The sequence below is a fragment of the Cnephaeus nilssonii genome, assembly GCF_951640355.1.
Source record: "Cnephaeus nilssonii genome assembly, chromosome: 7".
In the NCBI taxonomy this organism is placed as follows: domain Eukaryota; kingdom Metazoa; phylum Chordata; class Mammalia; order Chiroptera; family Vespertilionidae; genus Cnephaeus; species Cnephaeus nilssonii.
The window spans coordinates 57,567,650-57,588,059 of NC_137078.1; the positions used below are offsets into that span (position 1 = coordinate 57,567,650).

Below are 20,410 nucleotides of genomic sequence, written 5' to 3' on the forward strand. Positions count from 1 at the left end.
AAACCACTTCTACTGGGTTAAGGAAAACACACAGACTTACAACCTTTTGAAATCATTTTAGTTTGAAAATGTTCACTTTTTTATCTTAGTAGAAAATTCATACACTGCAAGTCATTTTTCTGAAAGAATTATGGATCATCATTTTAAAGATTATTTCCTTTGGGCCAAATAGTGTTTATGAATAACAGAACATGACACTTTCACCTTTGGCTCTGAAATCACCATGCCCATGTGGTACAGAGTATAGGGAACCATGTGTTGGTGAAAAATTAGATGGAGAAGTTCTCAAAAGAAAGTGTTAGATCACAAATTACAGGAACAAATTGCCCAAATTGTGGTAAGTATGTTTTAAGCTCCTTACTATTCAGATAATGTTAGAGCTTTTCTATAACCTTTAAATCTTTGCCTGCAAGATTGGAGCATAGTAGTGTTGGTTTTCTATTCAAGAAAGATGGATGTGAGTACTGTATTTACCTACATTGCCATCTTGACTGGAAGTCCCTGCAACTTGTTTCTTAAATGTATTAATAACCTACTTGCTATATCTATTTTAAATTTATATGCATCACCTCACTAGAGTTACATCAAGCCCAACACATTCCTCTAATCAGTTCTGCTGTAGTTTTTGACATTTATCAAACAAGATGAAAAAGATGGTTTATGGGCTTTTCAACCCTAAGAAGTGATCTACAGATGGTCACAAAAAGCAAACAAAACCAGATGACCACTGTTCTATCTAACTTGGAATTTTGCTATTCAAATGACAAATGCAGAATACTAATTAACAAATGGAAATCAGATTCTGGTTTTGTGAGAGAATAATACACACACAGGAAGTCAGTTTCATGTAGCACATGTTCACTGACCACCCAAGTTGCTGGGGATACAGAGTGCATTAAATGATTCCATAAAAATATCCTGGGCATCGACTTTGTGATAGGCATAGTGCAGTGGGAAATGACTGACTCAAGGTGATTCAATGTCTGGGTTGTAAGTAGGAAAATTTCAGATGTCTTAACTTTTAGAACAATGGATTTTTCATTCCACCTGGATGCCTCATTTCTTTAAAAATCTAAAATAATTCTCCAATCCACCAAAATAAACAAGGAAGCTTAGGAAAGAAGGAAGGAAGGAGGGAAGGAAGGAAAGAAAGAAGGAAGGTCAATGTGTGCTCTGTCCACTATATCATTTATTTACTCTGAAACTTGAATTAGCCTCCTAAATGAATAACATATTTTCCTGATAAGTAAAGTTTGAATTGTTAAAAGTGCCAGTATCTAAATCTCCTTTTAATAACTGAAGGCCATGTTATTGTTATGAAATATTATAAATTTTGTAGTATTTTTCAGACTCTAAAAATGTAGAAAGTTGGCAGTCATGTTAACTGAAAAATATGATCTCAACAAAGTAAAGCACATATATGGATATATAAAAATAACACAGAAAGGGGATACTCTCAAGCTTTAACAACAGTTATCTCTAAGGGATGGAATGATAGAAGGTTCTTACAGTTTTTCTTGTGCTTTTTGAATTTTCATCATTTCTTTTTGGGAAACATATACTTTTAAATTACAATATATTGAGTACCTAGTGCGTGTCAAGCACTATGCTAGGTGTTATAAAGCAGAACACAGGGAGGAGACCTGGAGTCAGAGAAAGCCTTCAAGAAGAAGCTACTATTTGAAAGAGTAGAACTGAGTCATAGAGGAGGGCAAATATACTCAGGTGGAAGGAACAGAATGTTGAGAACTCAAAATCCAGCCTTTGAGGAAGTAAAATAAATCCAGGATGACAAGAATGACGCACTATCAATTCCAAGCCAAGTTATATGTGTGTGTGATTGTGTGTGTGTGTGCGTGTCTCTCTGTGTGTGTGTGTGTGTACAAAATACCCTCACCACATCCTAGGCCACGCCCCATAGAAGCAGGAGGAAAAGAGGAGATATCTCCCACTGTTTCTTTCTCCTTACTGCCCCCCCACCACTCCAATTAAGGTAAGTCTGCTCTCCTGCATCCCCCTTCTCTTGAGAGCCCTCTCCTTTAACACTGGTTTCCAGATTTTACCACTTAACTCGCAGCAGCGGGAGTCACAGCTGAGTTCATTCTCTGCACCAACACCCCCACCCCCAGTTTGGAAAAAGTATTCTAAATTTAAACCACACAGCACCAAACTAAAAATGGCTTAGAAAGGGAAACAAACTACCTTGTGCTGGGCTCCTGTTAGATTTCACAGGCATGAATTACCCTTTTTTTCTAAGTATATGTAGTCAAGTAATTCTGAGGTCATAAAATAACCATACCCAAGTTCTCATGAGACAAAAGTGTCTGTTTTTAAATGACCAGGGAAGAGGTTGAAGCTGGCAAAAAAGAGTAGGGAAGTTTAGTGATGACTCATGAAGGATGCATCTGGGGTTCTGCGAATGTCATCCAGCTCCGCTGTTAGTGAATGCTGGATTTTTCCTCATCCCCTTTCTGAAAGGTAAGAAAAGTAAGACAGAACTAGAGTCAGGGGACTGAGTGTCAGTCCCTATTAGAGGAGACACTCCCCCAACCCTCAAGTAAGTTTTCCCTTCCAAGCTTCAGTTTCCTCATCCCTAATCATTCTGGGATTGGAAGCTGAACCTGATCAGTGGTTCCCAAGCATTTTTGTCCTTGGCACTTTTTCTTTTTTTCTTTTTTTTAACAATAGCACTTTAGTTCTTTTAAAAATTTCCACGGAAGTGTAATATACATACGAAGTGTGGATCAAGTCATGTGTTCAGCTCAATGAATTTTCACAAACTGAATTTGCCTAAAAAACCAGCACTGGAGTAGAGAGACACATCTGAAAAGACTGAAAAGTAAGTGCTTTTTTGTTTGTTTAGTTAATTCTAATACAAAATTTGGGGTAACATGGAAAACATTCCCACATATGGGTAAGGCACCAATCACCTGGTCACCCTTGAGTTTTAGGTCACATTGAATAGAGCTATTTATTGCCCTAACCTAACTCCTAGAACTATCTTAGTGTATATTTGAGAAGGAAGGAGAGTCTAGTGCAAAAAAAATGAGATGAATGAGTGAATTAACTGACCTTGGATTTGAGAGACTAAGGACATGGGTAGTGTGACATGAAGCCCATGAGTGTGACCAGCAGCACCTATACATAACCCTAGATCCTGGGAAGAATGTTGAAAAAATACCTACTCAGCTATGGTAAAAGGCTGGGTGAAAGCTATGGTAACAAATTTTATGGAATGTTTTGTAACTTAATCATTCAAGTTATTTTGTAAATTTTTGAATTGCATTAAACTTGGAAGGTGGGAGTTGACAAATCCAAATTATTAAAAAAAACAAAAGTATTAAACATTTGAATGTAGGGTCAGACTCACGAAAATGAAAAAGTCCATATTTTCTGGAACAAAGCAACAAAAATGTGTAATCATTTCAGAGAAAATATGGGAAAAGAAGATACAGACAGGCTTTGACTAAGCAAGAAACAGTAACTAGAAATCAACTGTACATACCCTTTATTATTTATAATATGTTGAAAATGTCATTGGTATCTTGGTGTTTTGCTCTGCTGATATTATTTTTTAATATAGTCCACATTTTTAAATTAATTTAATTTCTTAAGATTTTTTATTGATTTTTAGAGAGAATGGAAGGGAGAGGGGGAGAGAGAGAAACATCGATGTGAGAATGCAACAGAAATACAAAGGATTGTAAAACAATACTATGAACAACTATATGCCAACAAACTGGACAATGTGGATGAAATAGACAAATTCCTAAAAAAAATACAATCTTCCAAAACTGAATCAGAAAACCTGCATAGGCCAATAACAAATTATGAAATAGAAGCAGTAATCAAATAACTCCCAGAAAACAAAAGCACTGGTCTACAGAGGTACACAGGGGAGTTTTACCTCAAAGGACAACTAACGCCCATCCTCCTCAAACTATTCCAAAAAATCCAAGAGGAAGAAACACTTCTAAGCTCTTTTTATGAGGTCAATATTATTCTAATTCCAAAACTAGATAAAAAACATTGCAAAAAAGGAGAACTAAAAAAAAAGAAGAAAAAAAAGAGAGTTACAAGCCAATATTACTGATGAACATAGCTGATAAAATCCTCAACAAAATATGAGCAAATCGGACCCAGCAATATATTAAAAAGATCATACACCATGACCAAGTGGGGTTTATTCCAGGGATGCAAGGTTGGTACAATACTCGAAAATCAATAAATGTGATACATCACATTAACAAATTGAAAGACAAAAATCACATGAGCAACCCTTGCTGGTTTTGCTCAGTGGATAGAGCGTCAGTCTGCTGACTGAAGGGTCCTGGGTTGGATTCCAGTCAAGGGCCTATGCCTGGGTTGTGGGCTCGATCCCCAGTGGGGGGCATGCAAGAGGCAGCTGATCAATGATTCTCTCTCATCATTGATGTTCTATCTCTCTCTCCCTTTCCCTTCCTCTCTGAAATCAATAAAAATATATTTTTTTAAAAATCACATGATCATATCAATAGATGCAGAAAAAGCATTTGACAAAATCCAACACCCATTTTTGATAAAAACACTCAGCAAAGTGGGAATAGAGGGAGCCTATCTCAACATGATAAAGGCCATATATGACAAACGTACAGCAAACATGGGCAAAAACTAAAGCCATTTTCCCTAACAACAGGAACAAGACAGGGTTGTGCTTTCACCACTCTTACTCAACATAGTACTGGAAGTCCTAGCCACAGCAATCAGACAAGAAGAAAACATAAAAGGCATCCAAATTGGAAAGGAGGAAGTAAAACTCTTATTACTCACAAATGTCATGATATTGTACATAGAAAACCCTAAAGACTCCACCAAAAACTATTAGATTTAGTAACTGAATTTGGCAATGTAGCAGGATACAAAATTAACACCCAGAAATATTTATACACCAATAAAGAATTCTCAGAAAGATAAACTAAACAAACAATCCCATTTACCATTGCAACAAAAAATTAAGATACTTAGAATAAACTTAACCAAGGAGGTAAAAGACTTGTACTCAGAAAACTACAGGATGTTGAAAAAAGAGATAGAGGAAGATATAAACAAGTGGAAGAATATACTGTGCTCGTGGGTTGGTAGAATTAACATCATTAAAATGGCCACACTACCCAAGGCAATGCAATCCCTATTGAAATACTAATGGCATATTTCACAGATATAGAAAAAATACTCCAAAAATTTACATGGAATCTAAAAGACCCTGAATAGCTGCAGCAATTTTGAGAAAGAAGAACAAAGTTGGAGAGATCACAATACCAGATATCAAGCTGTACTACAAAGCCACTGTTCTCAAAACTGCCTGGTACTGGCACAAGAACAGACATATAGACCAATGGAACAGAAAAGAGACCCCAGAAATCTACCCAAGACATTACACTCAACTAATAGTTGACAAAGGAGGCAAGAGCATACAATGGAGTCAAGACAGTCTCTTCAATAAATGATGCTAGGAAAATTGGACAGATACGTGCAAAAATAATCAAACTAGACCACCAATTTATATCATACATGAGAATAAACTTAATATGGATAAAGGACTTAAATGTAAGTTGTGAAATCATAAAAATCCTAGCAGAAGCCATAGGCAGCAAAATCTCAGACATCTCTCATAGCAACAAGTTTACGGATACATCTCCTAGGGCAAAGGGAACTAAGGAGAAAACAAACAAATGGGACTACATAAAAATAAAAAGCTTCTGCACAGCAAAAGAAACCATCAACAATATGAAAAGAGATCCCACTGTATGGGAGAACATATTCGGCAATGATACATCTGATAAAGGGTTAATATCCAAAATATATAAGGAACTCATACAACTTAACAAAAGGAAGATAAACAATCCAATCAAAAAATGGGCAAAGGACCTAAATAGACACTTCTCCAAAATGGACATACAGATGGCCAAGAGACATATGAAAAAAAATTCTCAAAGTCACTGATCATCAGAGAGATGAAAATGAAAAAGACAATGAGGTATCACCTCATACTTGTCAGAATGGTTACCATCAACAAGTCAACAAATGACAAGTGCTGGTGAGGATGTGAAGAAAAGGGAACCCGAGTATACTGCTGGTGGGAATGCAGATTGGTGCAGCCATTATGGAAAATAGCATGGAGTTTCCTCAAAAAAATTAAAGATGGAACTGCCATTTGATCCCGTGATCCCACTTCTAGGAATATATCCTAAGAGATCCAAAATGCCAATCAGAAAGAATGTATGCACCCCTATGTTCATAGCAGTGCAATTTACAATAGCTAAGATCTGAAAACAGCCAAGTGCCCATCAGTAGATGAGTGGATAAAAAAGCTGTGTTACAACCTGGCTGGTGTAGGACAGTGGTTGAGTGTCGACCTATGAACCAGCAGGTCACTACTCGATTCCCCGTCAGGACACATGCCCAAGTTTTGGGCTCGATCTCTGGTTTGGGACATGCAGGAGGCAGCCAATCAATGATTCTCTCTCATCACTGATGTTTCTATCTCTCCCTCTCCCTTCCTCTCTGAAATCAATAAAAATATATTTTTTTTTAAAAAGCTGTGGTACATTTACACCATGGAATACTATGCAGAAGTAAAAAAGAAGGATCTCTTACCCTTTGAGACAGCATGGAGGGACCTGGAAAGTATTATGCTAAGCGAAATAAGCCAGTCAGAGAAAGACAAGTATCGTATGATCTCACTCATATGTGGAATCTAATGAACAAAATAAACTGATGAACAAAATAGATCCAGAGACATAGAACCATGGAACAGACTGTCGAATCTCAGAGGGAAGGCAGGGGTGGGTGGGTGGGTGGGAGGAGATCAACCAAAGAACTTGTATGTGTATATGCATAGCCCATGGACAGACAATAGGGTGGAGAAAGCCTGGGACAGGGTTGGGGGTGGGGGGCTAGAAGGGATCAATGGGGGAAAAGGGGAGACATATGTAATGCCTTCTACAATAAATTTTTTTTAAAAAAGAGGGTAGATTGTGCTCAGCTCAATCTCATTGCTATAAATAAGTCTAAATATTTTTAAATGAACTATCTATCTATCTATATAAAACCCTAATATGCAAATTGTCCCCTCAGGAGTTCGACCAGGAGAACGGGAATTTGACAACTCGCTATGAGGTGCACTGACCACCAGGGGGTGGTGCGGAATGAAGGAAGGCCCCAGCTGGCAGCCAGAGAAGGGAGGCCCTGGCCGAAGCCGGAAGGCCCCAATCGGCCCTGATCACCAGCCAAGTCTAGGGACCCTACTCATGCACGAATTTCATGCACTGGGCCTCCATCCTATCTAATAAAAGAGTAATATGCAAATTGACTGTCACCCCAACACAAGATGGCCGCCCCCATGTGGTCAAAGATGGCTGCCCCCATGTGGACACAAGATGGCCACCACAAGATAGCTGGCAGGGGAGGGCAGTTGTGGGTGATCAGGCCTGCAGGGGAGGGCAGTTGGGGGCAACCAGGCCAGCAGGGGAGGACAGTTAGGGGCGACCATGCCTGCAGGGGAGGGCAGTTGGGGGTGACCAGGCCGGCAAGGGAGGGCAGTTAGGGGTTACTGGGCCACCAGGGGAGGGCAGTTGGGGCGACCAGGCCTGCAGGTGAGGGAAGTTAGGGGTGACCAGGCCAGCAGGGGAGGGTAGTTAGGGGCAATCGGGCCACCAGGGGAGCAGTTAGGCGTCGATCAGGCTGGCAGGGGATTGGTTAGGGGGTGATCAGGCTGGCAGGCAGAAGTGGTTAGGGGCAATCAGGCAGGCAGGCAGGTGAGCGGTTGGGAGCCAGCAGTCCTGGATTGTGAGAGGGACATCCCTCAAGGGGTCCCAGATTGGAGAGGGTACAGGCTGGGCTGAGGGACTCACACACCCCCGTGCATGAATTTTGTGCACCAAGCCTCTAGTTAAATATATAATTGAGTATATAATCTTAAAAAGTTTTAATGTTGGGTCAAATTTTTTTTAACATTAACACATTGCAGACGGATCACGGAATTCTCACTTCATATTACACAGTGTTTTACAAAGTATCATACTTTAAAAAGATATTAGCTTGTAAGAACATGTAATAAATAACTTCAAAATGCAATGAGTATTTAATTTTAAAGTGTGCCTTTAACATTTATGTAAAATGTTTTTTGTACTCATTCAATAGAAACTTATCTGGCCACTGGGTGAAGCTAGCAATAAAACTACTGGTCCGCAATGTGTTAAGGAGGCCAAAATAAAGTCATTTTATAAACTCCAAGTAACACCAATATACATAAATATAATACATATTTTGTAGTTCCCTGTTTAGTATCTCAAAATGAAACTCAAAAATAAAATAATCTACCTAACACAAAATTTGAAAAAATAAGATATATAATGTACCAACTGTAATATAAAAGAGAAGTGAAAGACAAGTTATCTATTTCTATAAAAGGTAAGTGACCGACCGTATGTCCATCTGACCGTCCAACCGACCAGCCAGTACATATGACGTGCACTGGCGATTTAAAAATAAACATTGACTCGCGCATGCACGATACATAAAAAGTTCTAGCTGGTGCTAATCGCATGCGTGTGTTTTGATCTATCATTGTTGATTGTGAATTTGGTTGACACTTCCGTTATGGAGAAAGGGCGAATAGCAATATTAAAATATTTCTTCTGACTCGGCGCAGCGGCTCTCGGTGAAGGAAGAGACCATCTTTCTGCGAGACGGGCCCACCCGCGTCACCGACCCGACCGAGCTCCCCACTGAGATCCTCGGGGCCCCGGAGACCGCCAACACCGACTTGGAGGATTCTTAGGACTTCCTGTCTTACACTCGGGTCCTCTGGCCATTTTGGGAGAGGAGAACCGGGAGGGCAGCAGAGTCGAGCAAGGGAACTTCGCGCACAACAACTTCAAGGTTAAACAAAGGAACTTTGCGCGCACAGAGCGTCTGCCACCCAGAACCACAGGAGAGCAGGCTGAATGGTGGATTTACAGCTAAGAGAGAAGAGGAAAGAGCAAACTCTGGAGGAGCTGAGGTGCGGAGGCGCGTGGGTCGGGGGAAGGGACTTGTGGCTTTTGTTCCAAACCTAGGGGAGATTAGCGCCCCAGACGCCTGCGGGGAGAGGCGCGACTCTCGGCCTTCGGATCGGAGAGTGGGAGTGACTTCCTTGCGGAGGCGCGCCCAGCAATCAGTGTTTGCTGCATTGGAGTGCGGAGCGAGGGGGCTTGGAAGCGTGGAGGGCAGAAGGAGCGGACTTGCAGCCAGAGCGGTTCGCCTCGCCATGGTCTGGTGGCGCCCTGAGGCCCCGCCCCGCCCTGAGACTCGCCCCGCCCTGGGACCCGCCCAGCTCATTTTGCAGCTCCGCCCCGCACGTCTTACAGGCACACCTGGGCTCCAAGCAACGGCTTTTGCATATGGGTGGCCTGCCCTGTGGCAGCTTGACCAGATAAACTGCGGTTCTAGTCGGACTGCTCTAGGGACGCTCAGACAGGAGGAGGAAACTGCAATTTTTGCCGTAAGTCCTGCTGAGTGGTCTCAGGTAGTAGCTGACCTACACACCATTGGAGACCCAGAAACGAGGGCATCTAGTGGTCGGTATGAGATGACACCAGATTTCAACCACTCACATAAAGGACACATTCTAGAGGCAGACTCAGTGAGCGCCAAAGCCTTGCTGCACCAAGCCCCGGCCCATAAATCTGTCTCCTACACAGCAACTCTTCCTTTATAGTCACAGAGGATCCGCACAGCCAATCGGCCTGGAGGACAAATCCTCCCAGCGACACCAACAACAATCAAGACTTAACTATACAAAGGAAGACCAAGATGGAGGCATAGGGCGGAAGCCTGATTGCTGCCTACCACAACAATTTTGAGTCTACGACGGGAGAGCGGAGCAGACACCATCCAGAACCACCGGAGGGCTGACTGAGCAGACGCTCTACAACTAGAATAAAAGAGAGGGGTACTAGGGATGATGCTGATGCCGGCGACCCAAAGATCACACTTTAAGAACTACGGCTCAGACGACACAGTGGCGGCCTGGAACGTGCTCGGCGCAGTTCCCCCAGCGGTCTCCGGCTGAGGGGAAGGCCCCACTCGCTGCCGAGCACGGACAGACAAGCCCCTGGGAGTCATGGGGTGGGAGACTCCGCGCTTGCTGACCTCCGAGTCCTTCAAGAATCTCAACGCCCCGGAAGCGGCCAGGTGCGCACGCTCGGTGACTGGCCACCGCTGCAGACCCAAGGGCTGACGCAGCAACACCGGACCAGCCCGCTGCCGCGCACCGGGCACACCGGAGCTACGCCGAGCCCGCCGCCCAACGAGTTCTGCGGCGGCTGCCCTGGAGCTCTGAGAAAATGGCCGAAGGAATTACTGAGATGGAATTGACCAACAGGAAATGGGATCAAGAAGATGAAACCCCGCTGGGTCCTGGATCCGGGTGAAGCCGCGTGCCCCTGGGTCTGGGTGAGGCTGGGAACTGGGTCAGGGTGAGGCTGGGCCCCGGGTCCGGGTGAGGCCACGTGCCCCTGGGTCCGGGCGAGGCCATGCGCCCCTGGAGCCGGGTGAGCCCTGGGCCCCGGGTCCGGGCGAGGCCGCGGGCCCCTGGATCCGGGTGAGCCCTGGGCCCCGGGATCGGGCGAGGCCGCGGGCCCCTGGGTACGGGCGAGGCCATGCGCCCCTGGGTCCGGGTGAGGCTGAATCCTGGGTCCGGGCGAGGCCGTGCGCCCCTGGAGCCGGGTGAGCCCTGGGCCCCGGGTCCGGGCGAGGCCGCGCGCCCCTGGAGCCGGGTGAGCCCTGGGCCCCGGGTCCGGGCGAGGCCGCGGGCCCCTGGAGCCGGGTGAGCCCTGGGCCCCGGGTCCGGGCGAGGCCGCGGGCCCCTGGAGCCGGGTGAGCCCTGGGCCCCGGGTCCGGGCGAGGCCGCGGGCCCCTGGAGCCGGGGGAGCCCTGGGCCCCGGGTCCGGGCGAGGCCGCGGGCCCCTGGAGCCGGGTGAGCCCTGGGCCCCGGGTCCGGGCGAGGCCGCGGGCCCCTGGAGCCGGGTGAGCCCTGGGCCCCGGGTCCGGGCGAGGCCGCGGGCCCCTGGAGCCGGGTGAGCCCTGGGCCCCGGGTCCGGGCGAGGCCGCGGGCCCCTGGATCCGGGTGAGCCCTGGGCCCCGGGACCGGGCGAGGCCGCGGGCCCCTGGGTCCGGGCGAGGCCATGCGCCCCTGGGTCCGGGTGAGGCTAAATCCTGGGTCTGGGCGAGACCGTGCGCCCCTGGGTCCGGGTGAGGCTGAATCCTGGGTCCGGGCGAGGCCGTGCGCCCCTGGAGCCGGGTGAGCCCTGGGCCCCGGGTCCGGGCGAGGCCGCGCGCCCCTGGAGCCGGGTGAGCCCTGGGCCCCGGGTCCGGGCGAGGCCGCGGGCCCCTGGAGCCGGGTGAGCCCTGGGCCCCGGGTCCGGGCGAGGCCGCGGGCCCCTGGAGCCGGGTGAGCCCTGGGCCCCGGGTCCGGGCGAGGCCGCGGGCCCCTGGAGCCGGGTGAGCCCTGGGCCCCGGGTCCGGGCGAGGCCGCGGGCCCCTGGAGCCGGGTGAGCCCTGGGCCCCGGGTCCGGGCGAGGCCGCGGGCCCCTGAAGCCGGGTGAGCCCTGGGTCCCGGGTCCGGGCGAGGCCGCGGGCCCCTGGATCCGGGTGAGCCCTGGGCCCCGGGACCGGGCGAGGCCGCGGGCCCCTGGGTCCGGGCAAGGCCATGCGCCCCTGGGTCCGGGTGAGGCTAAATCCTGGGTCTGGGCGAGACCGTGCTCCCCTGGGTCCGGGTGAGGCTGAATCCTGGGTCCGGGCGAGGCCGTGCGCCCCTGGAGCCGGGTGAGCCCTGGGCCCCGGGTCCGGGCGAGGCCGCGCGCCCCTGGAGCCGGGTGAGCCCTGGGCCCCGGGTCCGGGCGAGGCCGCGGGCCCCTGGAGCCGGGTGAGCCCTGGGCCCCGGGTCCGGGCGAGGCCGCGGGCCCCTGGAGCCGGGTGAGCCCTGGGCCCCGGGTCCGGGCGAGGCCGCGGGCCCCTGGAGCCGGGGGAGCCCTGGGCCCCGGGTCCGGGCGAGGCCGCGGGCCCCTGGAGCCGGGGGAGCCCTGGGCCCCGGGTCCGGGCGAGGCCGCGGGCCCCTGGAGCCGGGGGAGCCCTGGGCCCCGGGTCCGGGCGAGGCCGCGGGCCCCTGGAGCCGGGTGAGCCCTGGGCCCCGGGTCCGGGCGAGGCCGCGGGCCCCTGGAGCCGGGTGAGCCCTGGGCCCAGGGTCCGGGCGAGGCCGCGGGCCCCTGGAGCCGGGTGAGCCCTGGGCCCCGGGTCCGGGCGAGGCCGCGGGCCCCTGGAGCCGGGTGAGCCCTGGGCCCCGGGTCCGGGCGAGGCCGCGGGCCCCTGGAGCCGGGTGAGCCCTGGGCCCCGGGTCCGGGCGAGGCCGCGGGCCCCTGGAGCCGGGTGAGCCCTGGGCCCCGGGTCCGGGCGAGGCCGCGGGCCCCTGGAGCCGGGTGAGCCCTGGGCCCCGGGTCCGGGCGAGGCCGCGGGCCCCTGGAGCCGGGTGAGCCCTGGGCCCCGGGACCGGGCGAGGCCGCGGGCCCCTGGATCCGGGTGAGCCTGGCCCCGGGTCCAGGTGAGGCCGTGGGCCCCTGGATCCGGGTGAAGCAGTGCCCCTGGGTCCAGCCTAGACCAAACCAGAGGGAGTCGGTCCTGCATTACCACCATTTGTCCACCATCCAGAGCTGAGGGGTCAGTGCCGACATGTACTCATAGGGAACCGGTGGACATTGATATTGGGTCTCAAAAGAACTGTTGGTCCAGAAAGAAACTCACTACAGACTGATTCATTTGCCTGTCAGCATAACTATTATTGCTCGTCGCACATTCAATTCTTATAAGTATATCTATAGTGACACATGATTTCGCTCATCTAGGGGAAATGATGAACAACATAGACTGATGAACAAGAACAGAACCAGAAACAAGGAGGCATCGATCGGACTATCGGGCCTCAGAGGGAGGATAGGGGAGGGTGGGGGGAGGGGGGAGAGATCAACCAAAGGTCTTGTGTGCATGCATATGAGCCTAACCAATGCTTAAGTTCAACAGAGGGTTGGGGCATCCAAGGGGAGGGGTGTGGGATGGGAATGGGGGGATGAGGACAAATATGTGACACCTTAATCAATAAAGAAATTAAAAAAAAAAAAAAATAAAAAAAATAAAAATAAAAAAAAAATAAAATATTTCTTCTAATTAATTTCCTTTCAATGTGCACTAATCCGTGCACCAGGCCACTAGTTTATAATAAAACAATATGCATTTCAATATGTAAATAATCAAGCAGGATTGTATCAGGGAACATAATAAAGTAGTCACATACATGCACTTGTATGTACATTGAATGAGACAGGTGTGCTGTAATGTAGTGTCAAATTCAAGTGGTGTCACTTTGGATAAGTGATGTTCTGAACAAAATTAAGTATAATCTTTCCTCGATTTACACAGCATTTTTAATCCTGGTAATTTCAGTGTATGTAAAACCGACTTAGGTTCTAAGCTCAGAAAATTATAGAAGGTTTTTACTTACCTCTTCAGCAAAACACTTGAAAGTTGCACAAACATTAGATAATTTGTCATGAGACAGAATAATCTGGAACATTCCAGGATATCAAGCATTTCTGGTGTCTGCCCAGAGAATGCATATTTCCAGTTTCCCACAGGAAGTAGTACCATGCCCATTTGAGAACCACCAGACTTCCACAGGCTGTAAAACCAGCTTTATCACATACTAGCTGTGAAACCAAAAGAAAATCGCACAGCCATTTTACAGATCACCCCAGCCAAAATATCACTTCTTCAACCCACACAGTCATAAGAAGCAATAACAAAAAAATCCTGGAAAGAATCTGAGTTATCTAAAAGTACCAAAGTAGATGTGATGGTTTAAAAACACACACAATGTTTTTGGACTTCCTTATACTTATTTTATTTTGAATTACAGACTTGGGTATGAACACCAGAATCTTTTTAATATTTAGGGCCTAAAAGTCTGGATCTGACCATATTCAAACTTTCAAACAGACTCTGTAATAAAGTTCAATAAAAAAAATCAAATTATTTCAGGAACCGCTAGCATAGACCAATGCTCTATTCCTAGTTTTACCACATTAAAATATGCTATACATAATTTCATTTGCTTACAAAATGTCATTTGTTATTTTGAGATAAAATATAGAAAAACAACAGAAAAAAATGAAAGAACTATTTGTCCTGAAATCTTGTAGAAAAAAAAAAATTTCCACCCAAATTTTCAAATTCTCCACCCCTATCTTTTCATATCTGTTTCTAAAACCTTGTTGTATAAAATACTCAGAAAACTTACTAAATAAAAGAAAAATTTGGAGCTGGACTTAAGATGTCTTTGCAAATAAACACAATTTAGAAAATTAGTCAAAAGCTATCATTCTCTAAGGTCTACATTTCCCTTTTATAATAAGTAAATTAATTCTAATAATAAATGATGTTGAAAATTTTATTAAAAGTTCTGCAAGTTGCCATGCTACTTATTCTCAAGCCTTGTCTACCATGTGAATGAATGGTTTGGGAGATAAATGACCTGGGTTTGAATCCTGGCTCTGCTACTTACTAGCTGTATCCCTGTACAAAATTCTTAATCCATTTTTTTACATATAAAATACCCCCTACCTATCAATGTTGTGACAATATGTAAAGCTCTTTGCAGACAGCTTTTCATGTACTAGTTGTTAGTTAAATAGGAGCTATGGTTATTATTATAACTAGCTGTAATATTTGCCAATACCCGCTTAGTAACTCATTCAACTATTTTCTTCTTAGTTGCCTTATACAATTTTTTTTTTCTGGCTTAAAAAGCATTTTGAGATATGCTGGGTAAATGTTACACAACGTCTCTTGTATAAGACAGCCTCAGCCCAGTCAGTGTGGCTCAGTAGTTGAGCATTGACCTATGAACCAGGAGGTCATGGTTCGATTACCAGTTCGGGCACATGCCCAGGGTTGCAGGCTCAATTCCCAGTAGAGGGCATGCAGGAGGCAGCCGATCAATGATTCTCTCTCATCACTGATGTTTTTATCCCTCTCTCCCTCTCCCTTCCTCTCTGAAATCAATAAAAATGTATTTTACAAAAGAAAATTCTTCTTTAAAAAAATAAAAAAGACAGCCTCACCAAACTGTCTTAAGACAACATATACCAAAAATAGGACAAAGAATGACATTTATTAAACTACAATTTAACATTTACTGAACACTAGTCATGTGATGGTAGCTTATAAAAATTCAGTTTCTCCTACCAACATCCTGAGTATTTTTTTTGCCTCTGTCAACACTTTAAATGTTACCTCTCTTTCTTTTTTGGTCTTTGCAAGGAGAGTTGACTTCTGAAAAATTCACAACATTTTAATAGTTTTTCTGTAGTACTTTTCAGCACAAAGACTCTAATTTTTAGTATATTTATGTTTCATATTCAGATCTCCAACTGATTCTTTGCAAACCTACAGAGTTCTCATGGTATGGTTAGCATGATCACACCCTCTCTTCAACATGCACACACACAAACATACACACACACACACCACATCACATCACATTCTCAGCTGGTCTCTGTCAACACTTAACCACCTCCCAGCATAAAAGGATTCTTTCATCTCTAAGAAATTAGCTAGGAAGAGGTTTGGGAAAAAATATAATAATTTATAACTTGTTTGAGGGCTTATGCACCCTTTGAAAATCTGAAGAAAACTATAAATATTCTCATATATAAGCAATAAAGGACATGCATATACAATTGCATTTCACAGACTCCTTGCAAACCAAATTAAAGAAGCTATGGTTTATTTCAGTGTTTCTCCTTTTGACTCAGTGAGGATTCACAGTGGGAAATAGAACCTGACATCAATATAGCCCATACTTACATAGCAAAACAAATGTAAATATCTAAAACAGAAGTTTCCAGAAATAATATTTACCCTTACCATGTGCAATGGTTTCTACCATTTTCTATCCAATTTCATCTTTCTAAATGTTGCTTCAGGCTCACTAAATGGCTTTCTTACTGCCCACAATCTGAAGAACAGTGATCTGGTCTAACATTTCCCCATTTTTGAAATAAGGAAACCGAGATCCAAAAAAACAAAGTCCTAGGTCATGAATGAGTTTGTGGCCGAACAAGCCAGAAATCTAACTATTCTGACTCACAACCAAACAAAGTGAAACAAAAGTTCTCAATACCAACTCACTTCAAAAAAGCAGCTGGGATTAGAAACTGAAAACATGCTGTTACACTGGGAAACTGGGAGTGTTTCCATTCCAAACCACGGTGAATATTAACCACAACCTCAGCCTCCAATTCAGACAGCCTTCATTTTTTTCGAAACCATGCCACTGGCCTAGCATGACATGGCATATAAACAATTCTTTTCTTTCTAGTAACCCTTTCTCCAGCCGCTGAAAACAACACAGGAAAAGCGGACGTTCTTCTCGAGTTCGTTTAAAACGCTTCTCTTACCCACACCCAGGTTTTATTTGTCTGTCAGAGGCTGGCTTAGAAACAGTAGTGGGTAGACCCTCTTTCCACTTACCAGGCCCATGCACGGCTGTTTTCTTCTCTGCTAGGGCTGCTTCATTAAAATTTTAACATCTCAACCGCATGGATCAATACGTGGACATGAATGATCCAGAGGCTACTAGATGTTACTACTACCAACAGCAGCTACCCCAGCCCGCTCTCAAGCCTCGATTACTGACAGTGGGGTGGCTAAGAGCCTGCATTACAAACAGCTTGGTAGCTTAAAATACCAGTTCTCCCCGCTGACATCAGGCTGTGCATGGTTTTTGTCTGTTCGTTTGTTTTTCTTATTTTTAATTTGGAATCTTATAACTAGCCGTAGACAGTGGCTGGGGACTGGTCAGGAGGCCGAGGCCAAGCCCGAGGCCCTGCGCACCGGAAGGAGGCGTTGCACCGATCACCCCAATAACTTCACTTGGCCGCCAGCAGCCGCGTGCCAGCCTCCACCTGCCGCCCAAGCCTGGTCCCCAAGGGCAAAGTGCCCGGTCGGTCTCCTAACGCAGAAGGCACGGTCTGGTGCAAATGGATGCGCGGTGGCTCCGGGGAGAGAATCGCCGAAAGCGCGCGAGGGAGGAATGGGGGGCGGGGGGGGGGGGGGGGGAGGGGGAGGGAGAAGCAGGCAAACCCTAAAATTAGCGCTCAGGAAGCAGCGGCAGGGCACTGACTCGAAGAGATGGCGTCCTCTGCCCAGCGGCCACCCCAGAGCTACCCGGGAGCCCGCGGTCCCTGCGTCTGCCTCCGGGCACCCGCACCAGGAGCTGGACCAACGCAGCAGAAAGGGGCGGGGGGGGGGGGGAGGCTCCGTTCTGGAAACAGGATCGGGGAGCCTCCTGAGACCTTGGGGTCTATCGCTCCTCCCCCAACTGCGGCAGAAATTTTAAGCAGCCTCAGAATTTAAAACCGTTTCTCTCCTCCATCAAACCTCCCTGGGAATTAGAGTGACAGGGGGTGGGGGGATGTTAACATACCCAGGATCTAGGGGGTGGAGGCTGGCGGAATGGGGGGAGTTTGCATCCGAATTTCTCTCTGCAAGGTAAACAGTTCTGAAGGTCAGGGAAAGCGCCCCATTGGGTGCTCCTAAAAAGATTAATATTCAGTAAGGGATCCTCAGCCATCGCTTTTCTTGAGAACCCAAACTACGTAAGTCCAAAGTATATCAGATATTCCAACTCCAATAATGCACTGAAAACCTGCCCATTAACTATTGTGAACACTCCCAATATAAAATTACCAAGACCCTGATAGCTGGCATAAGGAAATCTGCGAAATGGAAATGTGTTCCTCGGCTAAGATTAAATGAAGAATGCAAAAATATGGTTTTTAGTCGCACAAATATGGAAAAGTGAATGACACACTATTTGGAAACCAAAAGCCAGTCATTTTAATTTTTGTATATTTTTTTGAAGCCAGTCTTTTTAAAAAGTCATGTTTATTATGTAACTAGGACTGTTAAAATGATATATGCACAGTAATGCTAAACTAGTCATTAATACACACTAAACAGGTCCGTGGAGGGCAATCGCATCTCTAGCATCTTTTTGACTCCCCTCTGCAGTTGGGCCCTTACCTTTATTTTCAGAATCTTTCATCCTCTCCTTCCTCCCTCTGCTGCAAATGGGCAGGAAAGTCCGGCTGATCCTCCAACCCTGACTTTCGATTTGTCATTCACAGACAGTCAGCGGTCTCAGGGGCGAAGTCCCTCAACAGAGGAGCACGGGGCTCTGATAACTGCAAGCAAGTCAGCGTGCAGGGTTATAATTTTGCTTATGCTGGAGCGGAAAGGATAGAGATGAAGGCAGACGTAAACACAACTTCCAAAACATGGCATGGAATTGGATCTGGAGCCTAGGCATGCCTTCCTTCCCTGAGGTTAGGGAACCAGCTGTTTAGCACCTCCTTGTCTCTGGAGAGGTGTGGTTCAAGTTCAAGGGGGAATGTTTGTGTCATGCAATGCACTGGGCTTGTTTTCAAATAGAGATCTTAGCTCTGGAGGGGGATTAAGACCCCTGTACCTTGTTTCCTCTTACATAATCATTCATTCAATAAACATTTCTTTTACCTCTCTGTGGACCAGGCTCTGTCCTCAAGCTGCTCACAGACATTACAATAGAAGCATACAGTACAATACAATGACCTATGAATGCTGCATGGACACGGGTTACTGAACCCACTTCACCCTGAGGTAAGGTGATACTCAAGGAGGCTTTAGTGATTGGTTTTAAGCCACTGAGTCACTGAGCCAGAAATGGGTATGAGGAAAACGGATCATGCGTCCCCTCTGTTAGAGGGCAAGGAAGTTTTGAGTGAATCTTTCAATCATCCAATTCAAGCTTACTTTCAATCATTACACAGCTAAGATTCCTTCCCTCCTTCCTTCCTTCCTTCCTTCCTTCCTTCCTTCCTTCCTTCCTTCCTTCCTTCCTTCCTTCCTTCCTCCCCTCCCCTCCCCTCCCCTCCCCTCCCCTCCCCTCCCCTCCCCTCCCTCCCTCCCTTTTCCCTCTCTTCCTTCCTACCAAACGGTATTTGCGCCAGGCACTAGTCTACTGGTTAGGAACCCAGGAATACAAAAAACAGACCAAGTCCTTGCTCTCATGGCTATTACACTCTGGTGGGAGGACTCAAACCAGGGGTCCTCAAACTTTTTAAACAGGGGGCCAGTTCACTGTCCCGCAGACAGTTGGAGGGCCGGACTATAGTTTAAAAAAAAACTATGAACAAATTCCTATGCACACTGCACATATCTTATTTTGAAGTAAAAAAACAAAACGGCAAAAACACCCGCATGTGGCCCGCGGGCCATAGTTTGAGGACGCCTGACTCAAACAGACAATAAACAAGCCAATTTAAACATATAAAGAATGTCAATGAATAATATGGAGAAAAATGAAGCATGGTTATGAGGGAGCAGAGGTGCCATTTTTTATAAAGTGGCCAGGGGAGTTGATATTTAACTTATTTTATGAAAAATTGGTTAGGATCATTATGGTCCCTTCCAAACATCTTCACTCTGAAATTGTTTTTTAAGTTTGGGATCCTCATAAACTCCTCTGCTCCCAGTGCACTCACTGATGGGTGCTGTTTATTCCCCGTTATACAGATTGGTAAACTGATATCCAAAAAGATGAACTGACCCAATTGAGGGCCTCACTAAGTTGGATGACGGGCAACAAAAAGAAATATACCTACCTATTGCTCTCACCCCCCAGAAATTGCTGGGTTAAATACAATACTGACATGGAAAATTTGCTGGAGTAGGAGTTAAGGCAAGAGCATTGAAGGCCTATCTCTACCACTATTAACTGAGTGGTGTAGGGCAGGTGGCTTAGCCTCTCTGGCACTAGTTTCCTCATCTGCAGTGTGGGGCTAATCATGCCTGCCTCTGTATGTACCAGGCTGTTCAGAACATCAAAAGGGAAAACAGATGTGATACTTTGTAACTAAGCACTATATAAATATAATATACAATTATCAACATGCTTGGGCACACTTATAAGAACTAATTGCTAGTGTTCACTAGTTCGTTACTATATTAAATATAGCTGTAGAATGAAAACTATCATGGGCACTAGGGTTTTTGGAGTTGGTTTCTAGCTGCCACAATTTAAGGACGCCCTGAAATTTGGGGGAAATTATAAGTATTTAATTTTTGCTCCCCTCTCTACTTGGCAGTGGGTAATACCTTTCTGCACCTCTGACAGCATAAGACCAATGAAGAAAATCTACCTTCATTAAAATTCCTTGCTGCTACCAAATGAGCCATGTTGGCCCATAAATCACGTCAAAGGAACAGGCATCTCTATCTCCAAGGACCAAGTCCAGCA

The 20,410-nt window shown here is 46.5% G+C and overlaps 1 protein-coding gene across 3 annotated transcripts in view; it reads right to left on the reverse strand.

The window, feature by feature from the left end:
- The window catches only part of DNAJC6 (DnaJ heat shock protein family (Hsp40) member C6), a 138,580-nt gene that overhangs the window by 109,124 nt on the left and 9,046 nt on the right, over nucleotides 1–20,410 (reverse strand). Inside the window, exon 2 of one of the 3 annotated variants that reach the window (XM_079778103.1) lies at nucleotides 18,157–18,317. The exons of the other annotated variants lie outside the window; for them this stretch is intronic. Within the exon in view, the coding sequence (XP_079634229.1) occupies nucleotides 18,157–18,178 (22 nt within the window). The 5' untranslated portion in view covers nucleotides 18,179–18,317. The remainder of the gene's footprint in view (nucleotides 1–18,156; nucleotides 18,318–20,410) is intronic. 3 annotated transcript variants of the gene reach the window in all.